Source organism: Glossina fuscipes, unplaced genomic scaffold (assembly GCF_014805625.2).
Source record: "Glossina fuscipes isolate IAEA_lab_2018 unplaced genomic scaffold, Yale_Gfus_2 150, whole genome shotgun sequence".
In the NCBI taxonomy this organism is placed as follows: domain Eukaryota; kingdom Metazoa; phylum Arthropoda; class Insecta; order Diptera; family Glossinidae; genus Glossina; species Glossina fuscipes.
The window spans coordinates 1,463,969-1,485,460 of record NW_023998493.1 but is presented as its reverse complement, the minus strand read 5'-3'; the positions used below and the strand labels follow the sequence as shown (position 1 = coordinate 1,485,460).

Here is a 21,492-nt window from a genome sequence, read left to right as displayed (position 1 = left end):
ACATCATGTAACGTGGGAATACAATTTCATTTTTTAACTAAACTTAACGCTACTTGAACATCCAAAAATGAAAAACTAATCATTGGCACTAATTACATTACTTATTCCAGTAGAGACGTCTAAAACGCAAAATGATAATATTTTTTCTTTATTCAGACTAAAATTTTCCAATTAATGATTACCACGTCGACCTTACTAGAGAAAAACATCAACAAAACTGCACGATTGCCTACTTAAGCCAGGATATAAAGTTAGAGCAAAGGCTAGGTTTTATAATTTTACCTGCAAGGAATTAATCTCTGGATTAGTAACTTATAGAAGTCAAAAGCGCCAACAACGCAATTAGCTTTATACGCTTATTAATTAACGTCAAGTGTTTCTCTCCCTAAGTTTGTCGAAGAAAGCTCTATCGGTATTCAGTCGGTGTAAGAAATTTATCAAATAAGTCTACATTACATTTTTTATCATTAGATTGTAAACATATGGACAAGCCATTTTTACTTCCCCTCCGATCTTACGCTTCTTTCATCGCTGGTGCACTCATAATGTTTTCATTAAAACGTAGAAGTGAAGTAAAGCGTAAAAAAATTACTTTCTGCCTATACTTCTTATTCTGTTGTGTGTTTGTAATGGTCTTCCTTCGCTTGTTGGTGGACATTTGAATGGTGGGAACGTTTTCAATTGCATATGCCGCCACAAAAGGCGTCGAAGGAACCTTACGAATTTATGAATTCAGAGTGTTACAAACGCCGTAAAATTACGCTGATATAGTTTTAGATCCCTATTTTGACCAACATCACAGATGGCTCTGAGGGTTTAACGTCTACACCTGGCATGATGCCTTAATCACACGGATTGCCTACAACCATAGGTACTCAATTAAGTTGAGTGATCACCCCCCAGGGGTAGAGACAATCCCCTAATAAGGCGGTCTCAATTACCCTGAGGTTCGCAGATAGTTCATTACCTATATGAATCACCACTCTGGTAGGTGGTGAGGCCTATCTTCTCCTCGAAATTATTCCAATCATTATGGAATGGTGAGAACTACAGCTATCACGATACTCCCCGAAGGGCCGTGTCCAAGCAGTCAGGGCTCACAAGGATTGACTGACGTACTTTCCAGCGCACTTTCTTACATCATATCAACCCCTCTGAGCGGGCTCCTGACCCCCGTGGTTCTTAAAATTTATCTACAAAGCCTTTAGCCTTACTTTGCTCTCCTTACGGAGCATAGTTTATCAACCCTGAGCAACGTCACAGTGAAATCACAAGTCACAAGTAATTTTTTGTCTGTGATCTCTACTAGAGTTGAGAACTTTGTTTTACAATAAAACTGACATAGCGCCATTTTCTTATGATCATTTCCTCGGAATACTAAAATTGATACAAAATCAAGACAACTTTAACTAGAACAGGTACAGTTTTGTTTTATGACGAGTGGCCGATCACAACGCCAGAACACACCCTTTAGTTTCGAATTTTAATAAAAATATTTGCATAATTTGTAAAAGTTGTTGAAACGTATACTAGATGACAATGTAACGGTCAAAAGTGCCACAATATGACTTCAAAGAACGCAAAAAAAAAAAAAAAAAATGCTACGTATTGCAATATCATTCGCGCAAATAAATAGCCGTTAAAGATGCACGGACAAACTCATTTCTACTCTGAACGGCATGAATTTGACGTTATTTTTTTTTTACAGCGTTTAAATCGTTGCCTTTGATCGACATCTTAACGCTTTAAGACGAAACGATGAAATGAAATATAATGAAAGTTGATATGATAACAATTTGGAAGTCCATCACATTTGAACTTTAATTATTATATAATAAAACTGCTTACTTATCCCAGTATAATCGTAAATCATATCCAATAAGAATAATGCGTGATTCATGCACTATTTAAAGGGAACTGTAAAGCTCCTTCGCTGGATGCACTTTTTCAAAGCTATGTTCATTTTCAAGCTTAAAAGTTGAAAGAACTAAAATCCTTTAATGTAAAGTTTATTAGAGGCATGAGAGAATGATCAATGTTCAGCGCTGTAGACACGAAGCTTTGTCGAAGAAAAGTAAAAGTACCAGGAAGCCAAAATGTTACAAGTCTTTTTTTATAGCAATTTGAGCGAAAGCCTTGCTTCAAAGGAATCGAAGACATATAAAATATGTATTTTTGTACAGTGCAAACTTTAGGAACCTCTGATCATTTATACGTATTTACAGTATGGCCGTACACTCCCATTGTAAGTCTTCTGCCATTGTAAGCTCTATAACAAATCGCCAAGATCTTTGTAGATTTGTTTGTGTATAGTGTTTCTTTTTCTTTTTTTTTTTTTTTGTTGCTGTTTGCGATCGTCATTATGGCTGTTTTGTATAGAAGTGGTTGTTTTGTAGTCGTCGCTGCTCAATTCCAAGTACATACACGGAACCCAGGGTTTATATGAAACCGTGGGAAACAAACTCGTGCCAGTCGCTTTAAAGCTGTCAAATATTATCTTGATTTTATGCAATGAAGCACAAAACAATCTCAAGTGGGGGGTACGCGGTAGCCAGTTTGGAACGCGCGCGCTCGCTCTGTTGTGTTGATTGAATGAGTGCCAGCAGAAACCTGTATAAATATATATATATATATGTATACATACATGTATATGTGTATCGTATATAAGCATTGCCTTATACACATGCCAAACTATAGCCAGTATTGGCCAAACATATCGGCATTTTTTATAAAAAATATCTTTTGCTATATACTTTTTAAAAAGAAACTCGAAACTCTTTTCCCTTTCGTCTAGCTAGCGGGCTAAATTTTATCCACTACAGTTAAAGAAGGCAAACCAAAAGAAAAGAAAAGAGAGAAAAAAAAAAAAAACGGAAACCGCATCTGATAAATATTGCTGGTGAGTCAGTTAGTCAATCAGCCATACAATCAAGTAGTGCAACAATCGTTACGTTAGTTAAATTAACAATTTAAAGTCCGTCTCTTGAATAGTTTGTTGCAGTGAAGTTGTGATGTTTTACTTATATATACCCATCCATATGTATTACATACATACATAATGTACGCGTTTAAGAATACCAGACATTCATGCAAATGTGCGTTTACGCATATATTTAAAGACTACATTATTAGTTATGATGCAAATAGAAATTTGTAGAATCTTTGAAGAAGCAGTCAAGAAACTATGTACGCATATAAAGCAGGATGATTCGAAATACAAGTACATTATTTTCTACGCAGTGAGAATATTAAGCACATTATTATTGAACTCAAGAATTTTTAAGGAAACTTGCCTCTATTTATAACCGCATATAGGCCTTATGAAAACTTTGTCGAGCTTCACTATAGAACTCCAGTAATTTCGGATAAAAATCTATGGCTTAAGCGGTCAATTAATGTTAATAACCCCGATTGAGTTTTTTAATTAACACATTACTCAATAAGACCGTAGGATCTCTATTAAAACACCAAGTTTTAACCAAAATTCAGATTTATTCAATAACATAACCTCAAAACCTTCAAAATACAATTTAGTTTCAGCGTCAGAAGTAGCACGCGCTGGTGGATAAATCTGGAGAATACTGTAGATGTGCAAGCGATTAGAAGTGCAAGTTGGGCAATTTTGTTATTGTTGCTGGAGACAGTGCATTGTCTCGGTGAAGGAGCAATTTTTTTTTCTTGATTTGGGGATGCTTTTTCTTCAATGCCGTCATTCAAAGGCACTAATAATGCAATTATATCTTTGCCTCTTTTCATTATTGTCGATGAATAGTACAACACAATTCTCCCAGTCACAATTTTCTTAGCTGATTTTTAAGTCTTTGGCCGCTTTAAATTCCATTCGACGGCTGCCATCCACTCTTTCGACTACTCGTTTGAGTCTACAATGTGGTGATGAATCCATGCTTCATCCAATGATAAAACCGTTTTTATTTCACCTAAACAGCTCCAACCATTGTGACCAACCTCCCTACTCACTTCGAGCACAGGTTCCTCTTGGACGAAGTGTTCATCTAAAACAGCCAACCGAGATCATTAATATTTTAGCTAACTCACACGACCTCGGGACCTCTTAAGATTTTGAAATATTTTGTTTGAAAATTGATATGAAAATATGAAATATTTTATATGAACTACTACTACTACTACTACCGTTATATGAAAACCACGTGGCTTGGCCAACAGTGCCGACATATATGTGTCACCCAACGGACTTATAGGATCCTATGTTGTGTAATACAACTTAAGGAATATTTGGTAAAGACAAAATTTTGTGGCATTTCCCGTAATAAATGGCTTTATAGTTGTGCGACTTTGGTAATCATGTCCATAACCATGTCGAACCATAAAATAACAAAGGTCCATAGATAATTAAAAAAAGAATTTTTTTTAGATTTCTTAGGGGTCAGTCGAAAGTAGTTGCTTTTTTAAAGTGGAAAAAACCTTCAAAAGTGTTCCATTGCTTCGCAATATCATTGCGGCCAAGGTAATAAAACTAGTTTCCAATCTGGAAATTTTCATGTGAAAGCTGCTTTATGCTCTGCAATCGTTAGTAAGATCGAAAGAAGACGAAATATTTCAAAAATTTAAGGAAGCCTGCCTAAACATTGACAAAAGAGACAGTGTAGCTCACGAATTGAAGATCTGCAAATTGCTGCTAAAAGTAAACTAAATCCAATCATTTTTAAAGAAGTTGAAAAGGTTGAAAAGCTACTCACAGGCGAAATTAACGGATCAAAAAGATCGCAATTCCCAATGGACGAGACCGAACAAACCGCAGCAAAGGCATAAATGTCGGCACGTAGAGTAATGATTTCTGTATGGCTCTCTGCGTTGTTAATAGTTCCAATTTGGCCACACGGTAGATGGCACTTTCTAATGTCAAAACAGCACAGTTGGGGTGAAGTGTCCATAATTGAGCAATAGAAATTTGTTCTTCTGCATCTGTACAAAGGATTAACAATAGCAACTTGTTCATTTTTATGGCAATGAAAAATCGAACGGTAACGACAGATACACTTGACAGAAAGATTTTATTCAAAAAAATTGAAGACCTAACGTAAAGTCTCAAGGGGATTGACGATTGTAAATTTTTAAAAAAAATCAATCTCTTTTTTGCTTGATAGATGCTTTGAACCTTCTAAAATATGAAGGGAAAGTGGGAAAAAATTCAACAGACGCATGAAGTTTTTACACTGCATTTTTGTGTTCCTTCCGGGAGAGCCCATCTGCGTACTATGAACAGCTGGTGGAAGTTACAGTCTAATGTTCTAACTGTTGATTTCTGGTTCACTTATAGATTAACAGATATTTAAAACCGTTTCCTACCAAAAATACGTGAGCGTAGCTTCGATAAAACAATTGATGAGTGGACGTGACCCTGAAAACGATTTCGAAGCTTTAAAATGTTTATGCCATGAAATTAAAGGTTTTGAATGTAGTTTTTGATGTTGGTTATGAATTTGGCTATTAAATTGTACATTTGCTTGCCTGGAATTGGGTACTAATAGAAAAAAAATAAATAAAATTTATTATGAATTGAAATGAATGTGTTTAACACATGTCTAAACTTTAAAAGCGCGTTTTTGAAATCGGCGAGCAGCATTACTCTAATAATTTTTATTATTTTGTCAATCAGATTTTTTACTGCATCTTTAAAGCAACATACTTCAGTGAAATATGTAAGGTGCTTTCGATAAGTTAATTTAAACAGGTTTTATTAATAAAAGAATGCCTTCTTTGGGGGAAAAATTGCAATTTTCACTCGCCAATTACCCATACGTCAACATTTTCAGAACCTCGTACATATTTCGCTAGATATATGTAGATTGTGTGTAGATTGTAGATTGCAGTTTTCTTTCTTCTTTTTTTACACGGTAGATGCGATTCTGTGCTATCCGTGCAAAAAAAACGTGTAAAAGATACATGTGATATATGGTGAATTTGGAGATATGTCCTATAACTTTAAAAATACGAGTAAAACAAATGTATTTGCTCTCACTGGTGGACCGTTTTCTATCAAAGTGGGTCGTTTTCTTTTAAATTATAATTTCACTAACTAGGTAAATTTACAATGACAAAATGATGGAAATTTTGAAGTAATTTTTTTTTTGAAACTGGTTTTAGATAAAAAGCTCATAGCAGATTATACTCATTATTCCCCTGTACTAACTTTTTGTCAAAATGAGCTAACGACACTTTCAATGGCAATGCCTCAATTTTTCTGCCGCAATAATCTAGCAAATATGCCCTTTTATGTATATTTATAAATATTTTTATATTATTATTATATAAAAGTTTTACAGAATAACTAATATAATGTTAAAGTTTGGACAAATTATAACGAGTCAAAAATCAAATAATAACAATAATAGCTCGAGAATAAAATAAAGCATAAAAATGCGAATTAAAATAATTCTTAAAAAAAATTATTGTTGAAAGAAAAAGATCATCATCAAAGCGCAATCTGCCACTAAGCGGCGCTTAGAATTCTTTATTAATAATCACAATATAAAACCGATGACTTCTTCGAATAAGCTTCAGTGGGAATAAAAGTCATATAAACGCAAGATACTCAGGTGGTCTACAAACAACTGCGTTTAGGTATTGTTACTGGCCGAATTTAAGATGGCTTTCTTGCATAGAACTTTTATTGCCGATTTTAAATTTACTAAGACTCTACATCTTTTTATTAGTAATAATAAGTGAAAATCATGGCATTCTTGACCCATATTAATTACATTTCGCTTAACGTCATTGCTTAGAGATATTGACCTTTCCTTTTTATTAGAATCATTAGATTCAAGTATTACTACACCGGTTGAATTTTTATAAAATATTTAATTAGATCTTTGCGATTCCTTTTTTGAGCATACAAATAGCAACAAGAGATATGTTGGAGTATTCGAAAAAGAAAAAATAAAAAAGCTACGTAGTCTACGAAAAATATGGGCCATAATAGACAAGAATATTCTTTCATATATATTGTAAGGAATATGTTGATGGTTTAATATGAAGTGCCAATGACCGCGTGAGTAAGCCCAGTACGTAAGAGTTGCGTAGACCAAGACTGTGTTGACGGATTCAAACCTCAGTGCGGCAGGATTTACTTTATTCGTAGCTATAGTGAGTGTTCAGTCGGTAAAGACGTAACACTTAACGATTGGGCACACATCCACTAGGCTGCGGCCACCACTTCCTCCTTTTTCCTTACTTTCTTTCTCTCCTTTCTCACTTATTTTTGATTTTCACTGCTTTACGCGATTAGTGGACATCCCCAGATTGATAAGTGATGCAAAAAAATTATATCTTGTGTGCTAACGTGATTACTGAAAGTGGACTGTTCTGACCTTTTATAGAAACGCAATGGTTTGAATTCCTTTTTCGCTTTTTTTACGCATGTATCAATTCCACGTAAACACTTGACAAATATAATTTGTCTTTTTTGCGTTTATTTAGATAATTTGAGAAATTTTTCAAGATTAAAGGATTGATCAAAGGGACAGACAATTAAATAGCTAAGTCGTTCTCGCTATTCTCAACTTACTCAACGCTCTAAGATTTGTTATAACAACTTTTACACTACTATTCGTTAAATTATTAGCAATAATATCCAGTAATTGTTGATTTTCTTTTCACCTTTTCCCTGTAGTTTATGATTATTATCACTAAAAAGAGAGCTTAAAAGTTAAAAGAAAAACAAATTTTTTTTTTTCTAATTGCTGTTTAATTGATAAATATGTGAGGAGGGATATAGTCAGTTTGCTTTTAAAGAGAAAGAAAACAGATACAATACATGCGCGATAAGAATCCGAACAAATTCTCGGTATCAGCCAAATAAATACTTCTGCGAAGACTGTCGCTTTTTTCGCGACCTTGTATTAACTTCCCTATAGGCATGCTTATCTTTTTGATAGATCGAAGGTTCTATCAAAGAAGGCAGAGTCTTTTCTTTTTTTTGAAAAGAGCCAGCAACTACGTTTCAAAAGATGAAGAGAAGCTTGTGGCTTTAGAAGTCACCTTTTCCATCGTCTTCTATATCAACTTTACATATTTATGTGTGGGAGATTCGATTTAATCTAAGTTTTTTCGGCAAACAATTTGAAAAGTTTATTCATCAATTTAGTGAAAACTTTTTCAATGAAAATTCTTGAGATATTTTGATCAAATGTTCATAAGTTTAATAAAAATATAATTATTTGACGATTTTTAAACATAGCAAGCTACTCAACTCAATCAATTTAAGCTTTATAAAATTTTTTCTTATTTGCTTTTCAAAGAAATGGCTTAAGGTTGTTCTTCATTTTACATCTTGAGTGTTTTGCTCAACGCAAATTTTGTAGTTTCACGAAATTTTGTGAAGTTTTTTTCCATTTGTCTGACGAGACATTCGGAAACGAACATTTTCAATGCGTAACACTGAAGAGATGATATTTTTTTAATATCAAAAAGGAAATCAAAGAAAAGGAAGGTACCTTCATTTTTGGAAATATTTTATTTTTCTCGAACGTTATTAGTAACTCTTGCGATTTGTTAAATGGACTTTAAAATTTTTAATAATAAAAATTTTATTTAAGTTTTTTTTTTGTTTGTTTTAGAAATCAATTTACTGTTTTCTGGTTTTCACGAAGGTGAACGGGTTAGATAATCTTAATTCAACAGTATTTTTAGCAGTTAATAAAAGCGTAAATGCCACGAAGTTATATGACGCCGTTATTGTTTATTTTAATGTTGCTAAAGACATTACCAGTAGAGTTCTCCCAATCGCTTTAATTAAAGTTATCGTCTTGAAGATATTCTGGTGTTAATTTTATTTCTTCCGGTGATTAATTTTCCGAGATTTTGATGGTTTGAAGAATTTCGCTACATTCGCTTAACAAATGTTCAAAGTCTTGAATTACTCAAGTTGTTTGTCTGTCTTAGATCGTCATCTTTGCTGCATCACTGCAGTATTCGTCTCAGTGGCGTTTTCTTTCGTACTTTGAAAAGTCTAAGGAGAATGGTAATCTGTCTCTTTACTCTTAAACTTGAATAACTTTGATTAGCTACAACAGCTATTAGCTTTGATAAGAAAATTTATAAGGTACAGCGTCTGTAAATCAATAGAAGAGCTACGTTGATCATGTTAAAGTCGATAAAATAACAGCAGAGAAACGCAGAGATTAATCAAATGAAGGAACAAAAGAAAGAGATAATCTGTCATCAACGTTTCGCAGAGGAGTGTTCGTAACGACATAGCAGTAGGAATTAACTTGCAAACAATTGAGGCATTATATGTGATATCTGACCTCTTCTCTAACTGAAATGGATGTTATCGTGGCATTTATGCTTATTAAAACGGTGAAGTTGCGACTGGTGTGAATGAAAACCTCGAGTAGTTACTTAAGACACACTTTGAAAAATCGGAAACGCGCTAGAAAACTTGGTCTTAAACAAGAATTGATTAAAAAATTAAACGAGACCTCAATTAGAATTTTTATGCAAATCATCGAAATTCATTGATTTTGTCGAAAAGAAAGCACCATCCAGAAAGAATCGTCAGCGATCCTATTGAGTACATACATTCTGGGTTAGCATCAAATTCTTACTCGATTTAAGTATGTCTCTCTGTCCGTTCCTGTAATGTCTCTCGTAAATATTCTTTTGATCTTGAAATTTTAAAAACCCTTGCTTGGAAGTTAGTATATTGGTATGCGCCAAAGCAGTCGGTGCACACGTTTACAGAACAACATAAACTGAGAGTATCGCCGCAATTCGACTTCTTTGTTCCAGCATCGTAAACAACAAAAAACATAACGATGAATATTTCAATAAGTGAGTCTGCAACAATTGCATAAAAGTGGAAAATATCAGGTACATTTCCCTGGTATTATGGAGTATCGAAATTCCGTTTTTTTTCTCCTTTTTTTTGATTGTATATAATACCTCCACAGCCATTTATTTCTTTTAATTAGGTATAGACTGACACTTTTGAGGTGTTAATAAAGCTAATGTTACCAAAGTCCTTTCAAGGAGATGGGTACAAAAGAGCTCCGTGACCTTTTCCCTGATGCAATATACTCTTGATCAATACAAAATTCTGATTCAGTTTAAGCCTCTCTCTCTGTCTCGTCTCGTCCATTGAGACTTGGTCGCTGATAATAGCAGACAAAGTTTTAAAAAAGGCGAGTTCGGCCCAAAATCTACAATAGAGTACAACTTACTGTCAATAGAAGATATAGGATTAAAATTTGTATAAATACTGAAATAAAATATCAATTAACGAGTGAACCTTTTAAAGAACATATTTTTGACGGAGTTTTACTCTGAGCCGGCCCAGGAAGTTCTTCTCACAAGAAAATTGTTTTTTGAGATTTGCACGTTTCCGCTAGGTATCCTTCCAGATAGTCTTACACCTATCGTCTTTGTTTTTCTTATCATATTAATCTGTCAAATTCTTCGTTCTCTCACGTGCACAAACTTATTAAACTATTCTCGGATTACGGTACTTCATCGGTACATGTATTTTAATGCAATTCTTTGCCTTTCGTTATGTTCACTAACACAATATCTACACTAGGGCTCATAATATATCGCATATATTCTTATTTTCTGGATTACCGACCAATATTCCTTGCAACAATTAGCGCTTTTAGCACATGTAGTAAAAAAGGTTTTCCTTGTTGTCTTACCAACAGACCTATCATTACCCTGTACAACTTTCAATCAGAGGCATTCGAAGCCTAACCGTATACTAAATCTTAAACCTTCATAGAAATAACATAACTAAGCTTAAAACTTTCACCCTATGAGGGGTGTTCACCTAATAAACAATTTCTGGAAATTAGGTAAACGTCCAGTACACAAATGGTCCCGACAAAATATATATTTTTGTACATGATCATGGAAGTGAACGCCTCTGTCAAACTGACAAGTGCTCAATTTGTTTGCTTAGCAAAAGAAGAAAAGATTTACTTACACTTAATCGATTTTAGAGCGAATGGGCTAATTTTTTGGATCATCTGCTTGCTATAAAAAGAAAAACGAGTGGATATTTTATACCTCAGCACTATGAGTTCTCCTTAAGTTGAGAAGTGTTAACAGAGCTTGTTCTAGTTGATATGCATTCAATTAAATTTGCATTTGTTGAAACACCCTAATATCAATAGTCTTCTTAAATCTCGTTTCATTTCCTATTATACTTAGTGCTTACACTGGTGACAAGATCTATACTTATATACACTATAAAAAAATGAAGAACTTTTATTTCCACCATATGTTAATATAAATGTGATTATCAATGAAACTCGAGCAATTAAGAAACCAAACACAGTGTCGAATTGGCATAATATTTGTTTAATCTTTGTGTCACTTTATATCCATTCACAGCAATGTAGTCCTTCGCTTGAATTTACATTTATTTGTCACATATAGAATACAAAAATAAATATATGATCAGATGGTGGTAGTTGTAACAATCATGGGAAAATTTCGCGTACTGCACCTGCCAATTTTGTGCAAATAGTTTGGACAAAAGATATTAATCATTACATTCAACGGCAGATACCGGAATTTATGGATCCCAAATAATTTCGAAAAATTTTCCCACACATTTGACAACTCGTTGTTCGGTTTTTTTAGGGGTTCAAATTGAGGCTTATCACTTATGTATACAATCCTAAAACTCAACCACACTTATTACTACCACCACCACTTCTACTACCACTACCATGCTATCAAGTGTCTTACTCCTTGCTGTAGTTCTTCACAAGTTTGCCCTTAGCACTCAGACCATGTTTTGTTTTTTTTGTGCTCTCTCTCACAAACAGGTTTCTCTGCGGGGCATGAGATTTTCGTTGGTTTCGTAGCGAAACATTAAGGAAACTAAAGGGCAAAGCACTTGTGCGTGTTAAATTACTTGCTTTTAGTTTTTATTTCAATTTGCTTTTTTGTTGTTTATATTCTCTCGGCGCATATTTATTTCCACAAAAATATATCCGTGGTTGAGTGTGCATATGGTATGTTTACGTATTTGGGTTATTTTTTTCTCCCTTTGTGAAATTTGTGAGTGAAAAACAAGGAAATGCAGTTTAAATACATTCTCTTTTGCATTAATTCTCCCTTGCGTTCTAGTCTGGCTTCAGAGTATAAAAGACGAGCACGCACCACTCGAATATCATTCTGTTAAAGTGCTTGAACAAGAGAGTAGCAACGTTTCTCAGTATTTTCTAGATATTCTAAAAATCTTAAAAAAAGGAACAAGATAACTACATAAGCAAAAATGTGTCAACAACAGATAACAATGTCAGCCAATAATTGTCATAACGGTACCGATAGCCAACGAGCTAAGCCAACCTATAGCATTAAGAAAGTTCTAAAGACGTTGTTTAAAAAATACCAAAAACAACAAAATGAATTAAACAATTATTTAGTGTCACCAGAGTCGCAAGACAATTATTGTAACATGCAAACCGAGCAGGAAATTTTCATTGAAATCGATGAGAATTCGGCCAACGAAAAAATTGCGAAAATAGTTCAAGAAGAGGAAGATGAAGAGCGAGAGGACTTAAACGAAGATATTTATGTGCCTGTACGTTTTGCTCGCACTGAAGCCGGCACATTCTTTTGGACCACAAACTTGCAACCTGTTGCCTCTACTATTGTTCCCAGCGCCGATAAAGATTTACTGCAACCAGCCTATTGTTATAGCAATTATCAGTATCCGTTAATGCAGTTTCAAGATCGATGGGCTCAAGCGTAATAATAGCAATAATTCGCTTTAAAACGCCAATTTATATACTAAGCTTTACAACATTATTATTGTGATACATAACAAGCCAGGAAGCTGAATCAAACAGCAAGCGTTTATTGGCGTCACTTTTTTTTTTATTCTTCCTTTAATTAGTCAACTAATAATAACATTAATTTTATGTTCTTTAAGTAATTTTAAGTAAACCATGTGATAAAAATTGGAAGCTTTAAAATACAAAATATTCATCTAAAAGCAAAGTCAAGCATTTTATTTCGCAAAGATGCAATAGGTAGATGCAATCGACGAGAGTTTAAAACTTTTTACAGATGTCATCAATAATTTATGAGGCATTGGATCAATTCGCCTTTAGACAGTAAAAACGTGATTAGCGATTTTACGTACAGCAGCGCTTTCTTTGCCTTCCTCAACAAAAGCGACTTATCGTTGTGTATACGACTTCAATTCGTCTTTTCATTTGACACTCGATTTCATTTGATCCGTCAACTCCCTTCGCCGCTTCCTTTTTATTGCCTCTTCCATCATTGTCGCTAATTAAAATTCACATGCATTCTCTCACTCCATACAAATCGTTTTCATTATCTAACAAAGCTTTACGGTTGTCTATGTTTATCATTTTCTCATTTGTTTAATGTCCCTTAAGCTTAATTTACTTTTACTTAGCGTTTTTGCAGTAATCTTCAATGAAAAAGTAGGTTAAATCGTATCAAAAAAAAAAAAACACTTTACAAGAATTGAAAAAAAAAAAAACGAACGATATATTTATATGTAGTATTAGGTGCTTGCATGTATTTCGATTATATTTTCACTTGAACAAGGCATTTATTGAGAAAAATTGGTCTAATATATATGAACCAAACTATTTTCCATCATTCTCTATAACTTTTTCCCATCTTTCTAGTAACCGTGTCGAAGAAACGATATTGGATTGGCAGCGATCCAATCATCGACCCGTTTTCGGACTTTTTCAGCATTACGAAACCGCGTGCCAACCAAGCCATGATACGTCGATTTGAACAAGCGGTAATTATAAGGCGCTTTGTCTGCTGAGTAAGCTGGGTGCGACAGAACTTCCCGTTCGAGCTGCATCCTTAACAACTCTGGGCAGCGGTGACTGTGTGGTTCTCTTGCAAGAGGACGACCTTGCATCTTTTTGGCCGCTTTGCAGCAATACATCGTACAACTTGTTCAGTTGACGACTGCAGACATATGCAGTGACAATTTGATACGGTTTTAGCAGCCGATAATGCAGCACTTGTTGATCGCAGCACACGCATAGCAAGACTTCATGGTCATGAATATTCCGCTTCGATAGATGGTTTCGTGGGCTAAACTATGGATTTTTGCGCTTTAGATTGAGCGGGCAGTTTGAGCAGGGTTTCGCCCAATAAGTCTTTTAGCCTTCCAGGAGGTTCCTTGTTATTGATATCAAAATCACCGTCATTGTAGAGTAACCTCACCACAGGCTTCTGAAATTGTTTGATAGGCTTCGGCAGCATGTTTCTTCAAATCAAACAACAAAAGCAATAAATGTTAAAAATGCAGTTTAAATGGTCGGTATGCACTGAATAACTTAATACTACTAAAGGGAAAACCGTTATTTTACGTAGAGAAAGATCAAAAATCATCGAATTTAATCATTGTACACGTTGATATTTTGCATTACTTTACCGCTTTAATCAATAGATGTCGCTCATCAAAATACATACAAGCACCTATTATGTAATATTTATTCCAAATACATATTTCTCCTAATCAAACACAGAGCTTCGCTCGCAACCCTACGTCACTTCTGGTACAGGATATTTAAAAGTTGCAGACATTTATCCAATATCCAGAACGACTTCAAACAGACACAATATTATCTTTTGAATCGATTTAAGCCCGTTTGCCGACTTAACTTCGGTACGACCGGACCCCATATAATTTCGCATAGTTTTAAAGAGTCATTGCGAAACGGTGTAGGCTAATCAACGGTCGATCATACACGAACATAATTTACTTAATGATTTTTGAAATAGTCATTAAAAACTTTATAAGGTCTTCTCAACGAAGAAAGCCCCACAGTTGATAATTAATTGGAAATAAGTAAGCAAAACCAAGATTTAAACTGCTAAACAATCACTAAAATAGTCACTAATCTAACAACAGAGTTAACTAAAATTTTTTAATTACTCTTTTATAGTAAAGAGATGTAAGCCCATATCCGTTGCTGATTTGCTGACTTGCAGAAGAAGAAGAAGATGTAAAACCGTCAGTTTAATGCTTAAAGTTTCTAACTACAAAGCTAAAAACTTCATTGTTGTGTTTCGAAAGACACCAGATTGGTAGGATATCTTGCTTAAATATGATCTTGAAGATTACGGAAAAAATGATTATATGAACCAAGGTTCTATGAAAACAATTGCTAGGACATTCCCTATCATGCAAAGCGATCTTCTTCGCTTGGTTCGACTTTGCACTTCAATTCAATTTACGTATTGAACAACCTTCGGATAAAGCTAGGTCAGTGCTAAATTTTATTAAACGCTGATTGAGGGAAGGAATAAGTAAGTAAGTATTTAGTGTTCGGAAATAATTTTTTATTAACTTTCAAGGTGCCTTAAATCATAAAAAAAAGCAATTCATTATTACAAAAAAGCTTTCCGTTGAATATTACGAGACATTTATAAAAGAAAAAATATTTTCCTGTTGAGACTCTGTTACCTATCGTTTTCCGATACATCTAATCCCCTAGCCCATGACTTTAAAATGGGTCGATCTTCATTTAAAAACATTTTGAAACAAAATTACAATAGAACAGTTTCCTCAAGACAATCATTGAGTGGGTATGCGGCTGAACGCGATTCGAAAGAACTCAACATCTCCGCTAAAAAGTTCAAAGTTTAGGATGCAGAAAATTTGGCAAACTCTAGTATAAAATGTTTTAGGAAAGACAGTGAAAAAGAATATTTGCTTATGGAAGAGCAGTTTTATGCTCCTGGAATAGTAAATTAATTCATTTAAACGTCCCTTTTCTAAAACCGAACCCAGGAATAATTGTAATTTTTTTTATTTAAGTTTTTTGCAAGACTTTTATTATTACGCACATATGTGGCTTTGTCCTGACCGGATATGAAATTGTCTGCTTCAAATATATGTAGCCACGCAAAAATCTCTGCTTTTGAAATCGTCTACGTATGTCACTATCGGTTCTCGATTATCAATGGTTTTTGAGTTTGTGCACCTTGATTGCTATCGAATCGAGAAAAGTGTTTCAGTCAAAATTCTTGCGATATCATTAGCAAAAGTTGGGATCCAAGTTACTCGATATCGAGAATTGTAAACTGACATCAGATTAAGTGAGGTTTTTTTTTTCTTAGATTCAAATTTGCGTCAGTTGCGCCCTGCTTGCCATGTTTGTAACATAGTCAGTCTCTATTTATAAAAGTCTCCTATTTAGGCATGATCACAATGATTATGTTAACAGCAGCTGCAGTCACCTATAAATACCGATTAATTTAGTAACAAGTGCAACGAACGTACAAAAAGGCGCCCATCGGAGATGTCTCGTATACGTGGTAAGTTTCTGAAAGGAATATTTTGTCCGTGCTAATGGATTTATCAAATCTGCAAACAATGAATAAAGAAACAAATCTTTTGCGATAAATTTACGATTTCAATGCTTCGTTGTTATAAGAATGCGTTCACACATTTATTTAAAACTTCTGAAAACTGAAATGCAGCGCAATTATCCATCGCTTAACACGGTTAATTCGTAGAATAGTGTATGGAAACTGGGTTATACACAATTTTTTTATTTATTAATATAAACCTAAACATCAGTCAAAGGAAATCTGCATCGTATTGTATCAAGTCCGCGTCATAAAATGCCTTGAAATGAAATCAAATCTTAAAGTATAATATTTTATGGAAAAAAAGCTATTAGGAGATTTCGTTCCAATTGTACATGGAAAGGAAAAAGTAAGTTAACTTGACGTTTTCAAAAAAAAACAAGCAAGAAATTTTTATTTTACGATCAAGTCTTCTATACCCATCACCGTTATCCTATAAAAGATTGAACAGGTAAGAAAGTTGTATTCGGTCAGGAGCGGATCTTTTATACCCATCACCGGCTAAAAAAAGGAAAAAGAGCTATATTCTCGTATTCTATGAGATTGGATGGGTGCGGCTGATTTTCCTGCTTTCAGAATAAAAGCACAAATTTGTATAATGTATGTGTCGTACTTTACGACTAACAACTGGAAAAGTTGCGTAACAAATGCGTTTACTGCTTTCGTTGCATACGCTTGTAGGCATTGTAGGATCATTTTAAAATTTGTTTGCGAACGGGATAAAGTTTGCCACAGATACTGCTCGGTTGGGCAGACGAACATGCATTCCAAATTTGATACTGGCCAAGAATTCATATACTTAATAGGTTTTCTCAAGCTTCTTTGTACGCGTTACAAAGATATTGAAAAAAAATTGAATGTTTCCCCTTCTTGTACAGCTTGTACTGCTGTAGTTTATGAGCTCCAAAACAATTTTCTATTCCTTTTGAAACACAGAAGTGTCCGCACGTTACGTAGTACTGCAGGCGTGCCTTTCGACTAATCTGGCCCATATTTAATATCAACCTGGGTACAGGAGCCTCCACTGTTTTCGCTAAATTTGAAGTCGATAGCTTAATTTAGGCGGCCAAGAGAATATTTACAACAGACTTTGCGCAAATGGGCAAGCAGACTGACAGACGGACGTGTTTAAATCGATTAAAAATGTGTGCGATCTCTGAAACTTCCTTCTGGGCGTTGAAAATGTTTTGACAAAATTAATATACCCATCGCCGAAGGACGATGTGTTCGATTTGTTTGAATTGATTTCGTATCAAATTTTGCAACTTAGTGTATCGAAATTGTTCTTTACAAGTACCGGGTTAAGCGGAGAACACCTGTAAACAGTATAAAGGTTTTTTCTTCATCCTCATGCGCTTATTGTTTACTCACATTCTTCTATAAAAAAGTATTAAATAGTCAAAGACATTTTCTGCAGCTATGAAAATATTTTTTATTCAAACGGCAAATTAAAGCGTACGGCCTTCGTGGACGCGCTGGGCGTAGCATATTGAAATTTCATTGACCTCCACACGGACATGTACATATGTAATAAATTCTTTGAGAAATCTTAAGGTCGTTTAAAAATGGGCAATAAAAACACGTGAACACTTTTATTTGTAAACAGTTGCAATTAAATACACTTGGCACGCAATAAAGTATTTATTGTGAATTGGCACGTTCTTACTTTCCCATACGTATTCTCGTGAAGACTTTCTGCTTACACACCCAGTAATGGATTTTAAGACATTTTAGTATGCTAAGCATGCAAGAAGTTTACTAAAAATTAACGGATTTCGTTTTGTGAAAACAAAAAGAAAACCAAAAGCAATAAAGTAACAGTTACGAAGCAATAGCTCTAAGATCCGGTAAATATTGCTGTTATACGTCTGAGAAGAAAGCAATTTCAGTTAAGTTTAGCGTATATTCTTTTATTCCATTTCTAGTTAATTTTAACAGCAAAGTGTTTTTTGTTTTATCTTTTACTTGCAGGCTAAGAGTAAGTGAGCAACATATCACAAATATATATAAATATTGCAAACATAAACTTATAAAAAAAATATAATAATAATAATAATAATAATTACATTAAATAAATTAAGCTATAATTACATCTAATAAAATTCTAGAAAGAGCATAACAAAATATATATTTAGTTGAGATCTTTGTAATAAAGCTACCACAAAAAAAAAAAAAAAGAATAAATAAAATGAAATTAAACTATGTTATAAATCGAAGCATTTTTGCATTTTTGCTACGGGCCACGTATCAGACCAAAGCCAATCTTTGAATGGACTATTTTCAATAGCTTCTGTTGATACAGGTAAAGCGAGACAATTGTTCTCATCACAAATGTTACTGCTATTGCTAACAACGTGCTGACAATTACGGCCATACACGCAATGTATGCATGCATTGAGCGAGGATGGCTTTTCGATGTTAACGCTTCTAATGAACACTTCGGGTTGCAGGCGCAAAATTATTTCTTTATGCTTACTGGGATCATCACCATCGACTGCCATCCAATGTTCATCTGCAAGTAGCTTATGATTTGTGCTAATTTCTTTAGCTTGTTTTACGGGTTTATCATAAGTACTTTCTTTATTTACATTTGCTAAAGCATTATTTAGATTGACATTATTTGGAACTGAACTTGTTACTGGAGCTTTTTTATTTCTTGTTTTCAGGGAAATTAAACGTTCAAGCGGTTTCAAGATTTTCTTCAATGTGCACTTTTCGTTTTTCTCTACCATCATCATCGTATGCATTGTAACATCATTATAATGGCAAGCATTCATTGCATTCTTAGTATCTGTGAACATTTTGCCTTCAAATGGTTATAATAACAAAAACATAACCAAACAAATCTTCAATGTTTTCTTTCGTTTCTCTCCCTTTTTGGGTTTCTTTTTTCTTTTGTTTTGCTATTCTCAAAGTTCTTTCTTGTCTTTAATAATCAAACGTGTTAACGGGCTGCGAGTCGCTTGTATACTGATGCTGGGCCGTTAAACAGCACTGAGTTTTATACAAACGACCAACGAATGCTGCAGAAGACCAAAACAAATGTTTATAAGATATAATGTGTGTGTATGTATGTATGTAGAAGTATATATACTCGTTCGTACCTAGTATGCCATAACGTTCGGTGTGAGAAACAAACTGCACTTCCCATGCACATTCCAACAGGAATCACTTATGTCTTATTATTTTCGGTGTGTATTTCCCATGCCATGCTAACATAATCATCATCTTCTTCTTCTTCTTCTTTAACATACAGTCAGTCGCCTAAAATAACCTGAAAGGGCAGCGTACAAAAACAAAATAACTAAAAAACGCAGGTAGCTCATCGATTGTACTGTCATCGTTTGTGTGTAAAGAGATTAACCAAACAGACCCTACTGCGTTCACATTAAAGTATAGCCTAAAAGAAGAATCGAGCAACAGTCCCAAAAAGTGTGGGAAACTTTTTTTTTTTTTTTACTTTTTTTACTTAATTTATATCCCTCTTTCATACACTCACACACTTTACCTCCGTTCTAGCAAGATCAGGGTGATCAAATTTACAACATAAACAATCAATGGCGTAGCAATCATAAAATATCTTCAAAAGGGAAAAGAGATAGAAGACTTTTTATTAGTTGGCATTAGCAACAAGTTGATCTAATCGCTATATATCGCTGTAGATCAGCCAATCCTCACTAGCACATCCAGCAATGCCTTATTATGAGTACAAGATAGCAGAAAGCTTGTATATAGGCAATAGGATATTATACTAAATTCTATAAAACTCCGTACATATCCACTATTTGTGCCCTATGACGACCTCTTTATCTATGAAATTTTGTCCTCCTGATCGCAAATTTTTTTCAGCTTCTCGTTAAAGAGGGGAACTACATTGCTTTTCACGAAACTAAGAAACTGGGGAATGTGTACACTTGCTTTTTCATAAGTCCATTCGATGGAAGAAGCCTTTGTGAAACTTTGTAAAATTTTCTTAATAATGTGTTGAAGTCTGAGAGCATTAACAGCTTTGTCATGCTTATCAAAAATTTAGAAACTATAGACAATATAAGTGTAAATAGTACGCTTTCCAGAGCCAATAGACTTATGAACACTGTAAGTTAAGGTGAAACTAAAAGGGCAGCCTTCAAAAAGTTAAAACTCTAAACTAATTACTGCCTTAGTGATTTGCTTCCTCTATTATCACCCAACTGTACACGCTGTTGTCCATGCGTTAAAATACTCTAACATATGTTTTCAAGTACCACGAACATTCAATGATTTGAACTACATTCTGATTTCTGCTAAAAATGGAATGAAAATTGTTATTGTCAGATCTTCTGATATTTCAATGCGTTTTTGACTCTGTATACATGATTCTAGATACGAGGTGCGTTTCTGCTACGTTACTTTTTCATTATTTAGAATTCTAAATATTTCATCCCTGCTGATATATTGGTCTTCGTGTTTTTATAAGAATATAACGACATAAATGAGTAACGTGAAAGCTAAACGATAAAGTACGGCTACATTCAGAAAAAACTTCAGTATCCTCTTGGTATGGTGCTTTTAGTCTTTCATTCTACTTTTCCGCAGCTTTGAGTAAAGAGTAGAATAACCATTTTTAGGCAAAGTCTGGCTTTATAATACCTACAAATACACCTTAATGGGAGATAGATTGTTGATTAGCCCAACATTCTTAGTAAGGACGCGTGACATCATTTGCGAGTACATTTATGTATTGCAAAAATTGACTCAATGTCGAAAGCTTTTATGCGTCAACTTAATGTTATGTGCAAACATTCTTTATGGCTAAATAAAAACGTGACCTGGGTGCCTAAAGTGAATGAAAACCCCTCGAAGTCTAAATGTTGAATTGAATTATTTCTCAGAAGCCTATTAAAAACATTACCATAATGGTCATAAAGAAATGAGAAATTGACAGACATAGTCAGATCCGCTGGTCTTTTCGCGTTTGTTGAGACACTTCAACTTGTTTTCCTTCCCGCCGTTTCTTCAACGAGCAGACAGGTTTACTTCAGCCAATTATGTATTGAACACGCAATTTCCTCTCGAAAGTAACGAGACGCATCTGCTCCTATGATTACCTTACTACACAAAAAGGAAGGAATTAAAATCAAGAACAAAAGC

General features: G+C 34.3%; 2 protein-coding genes across 2 annotated transcripts; one reads left to right on the top strand and one right to left on the bottom strand.

Moving 5' to 3' along the window:
• Window positions 1-12,162: 12,162 nt before the first annotated feature.
• Window positions 12,163-12,889, top strand: LOC119641510 (enhancer of split malpha protein). Its single transcript, XM_038040231.1, has one exon. The coding sequence runs from the start codon at window positions 12,260-12,262 to the stop codon at window positions 12,737-12,739; it is 480 nt and encodes a 159-aa protein (XP_037896159.1). The 5' UTR covers window positions 12,163-12,259; the 3' UTR covers window positions 12,740-12,889.
• A 5,547-nt stretch (window positions 12,890-18,436) lies between these two features.
• On the bottom strand, window positions 18,437-19,602 carry LOC119641524 (enhancer of split M2 protein). The gene is made up of 2 exons (XM_038040261.1): window positions 19,467-19,602; window positions 18,437-19,385 (listed from the first exon to the last, which is right to left on the bottom strand). The coding sequence occupies exon 2, from the start codon at window positions 19,161-19,163 to the stop codon at window positions 18,567-18,569; it is 597 nt and encodes a 198-aa protein (XP_037896189.1). The 5' UTR covers window positions 19,164-19,385; window positions 19,467-19,602; the 3' UTR covers window positions 18,437-18,566.
• Between the last annotated feature and the right edge of the window lie 1,890 nt (window positions 19,603-21,492).

Bases quoted from the DNA above. Each gene is read 5' to 3' on its own strand.
- LOC119641510 (XM_038040231.1), top strand. From the start codon at position 12,260: ATGTGTCAACAACAGATAACAATGTCAGCCAATAATTGTCATAACGGT.
- LOC119641524 (XM_038040261.1), bottom strand. From the start codon at position 19,163: ATGTTCACAGATACTAAGAATGCAATGAATGCTTGCCATTATAATGAT.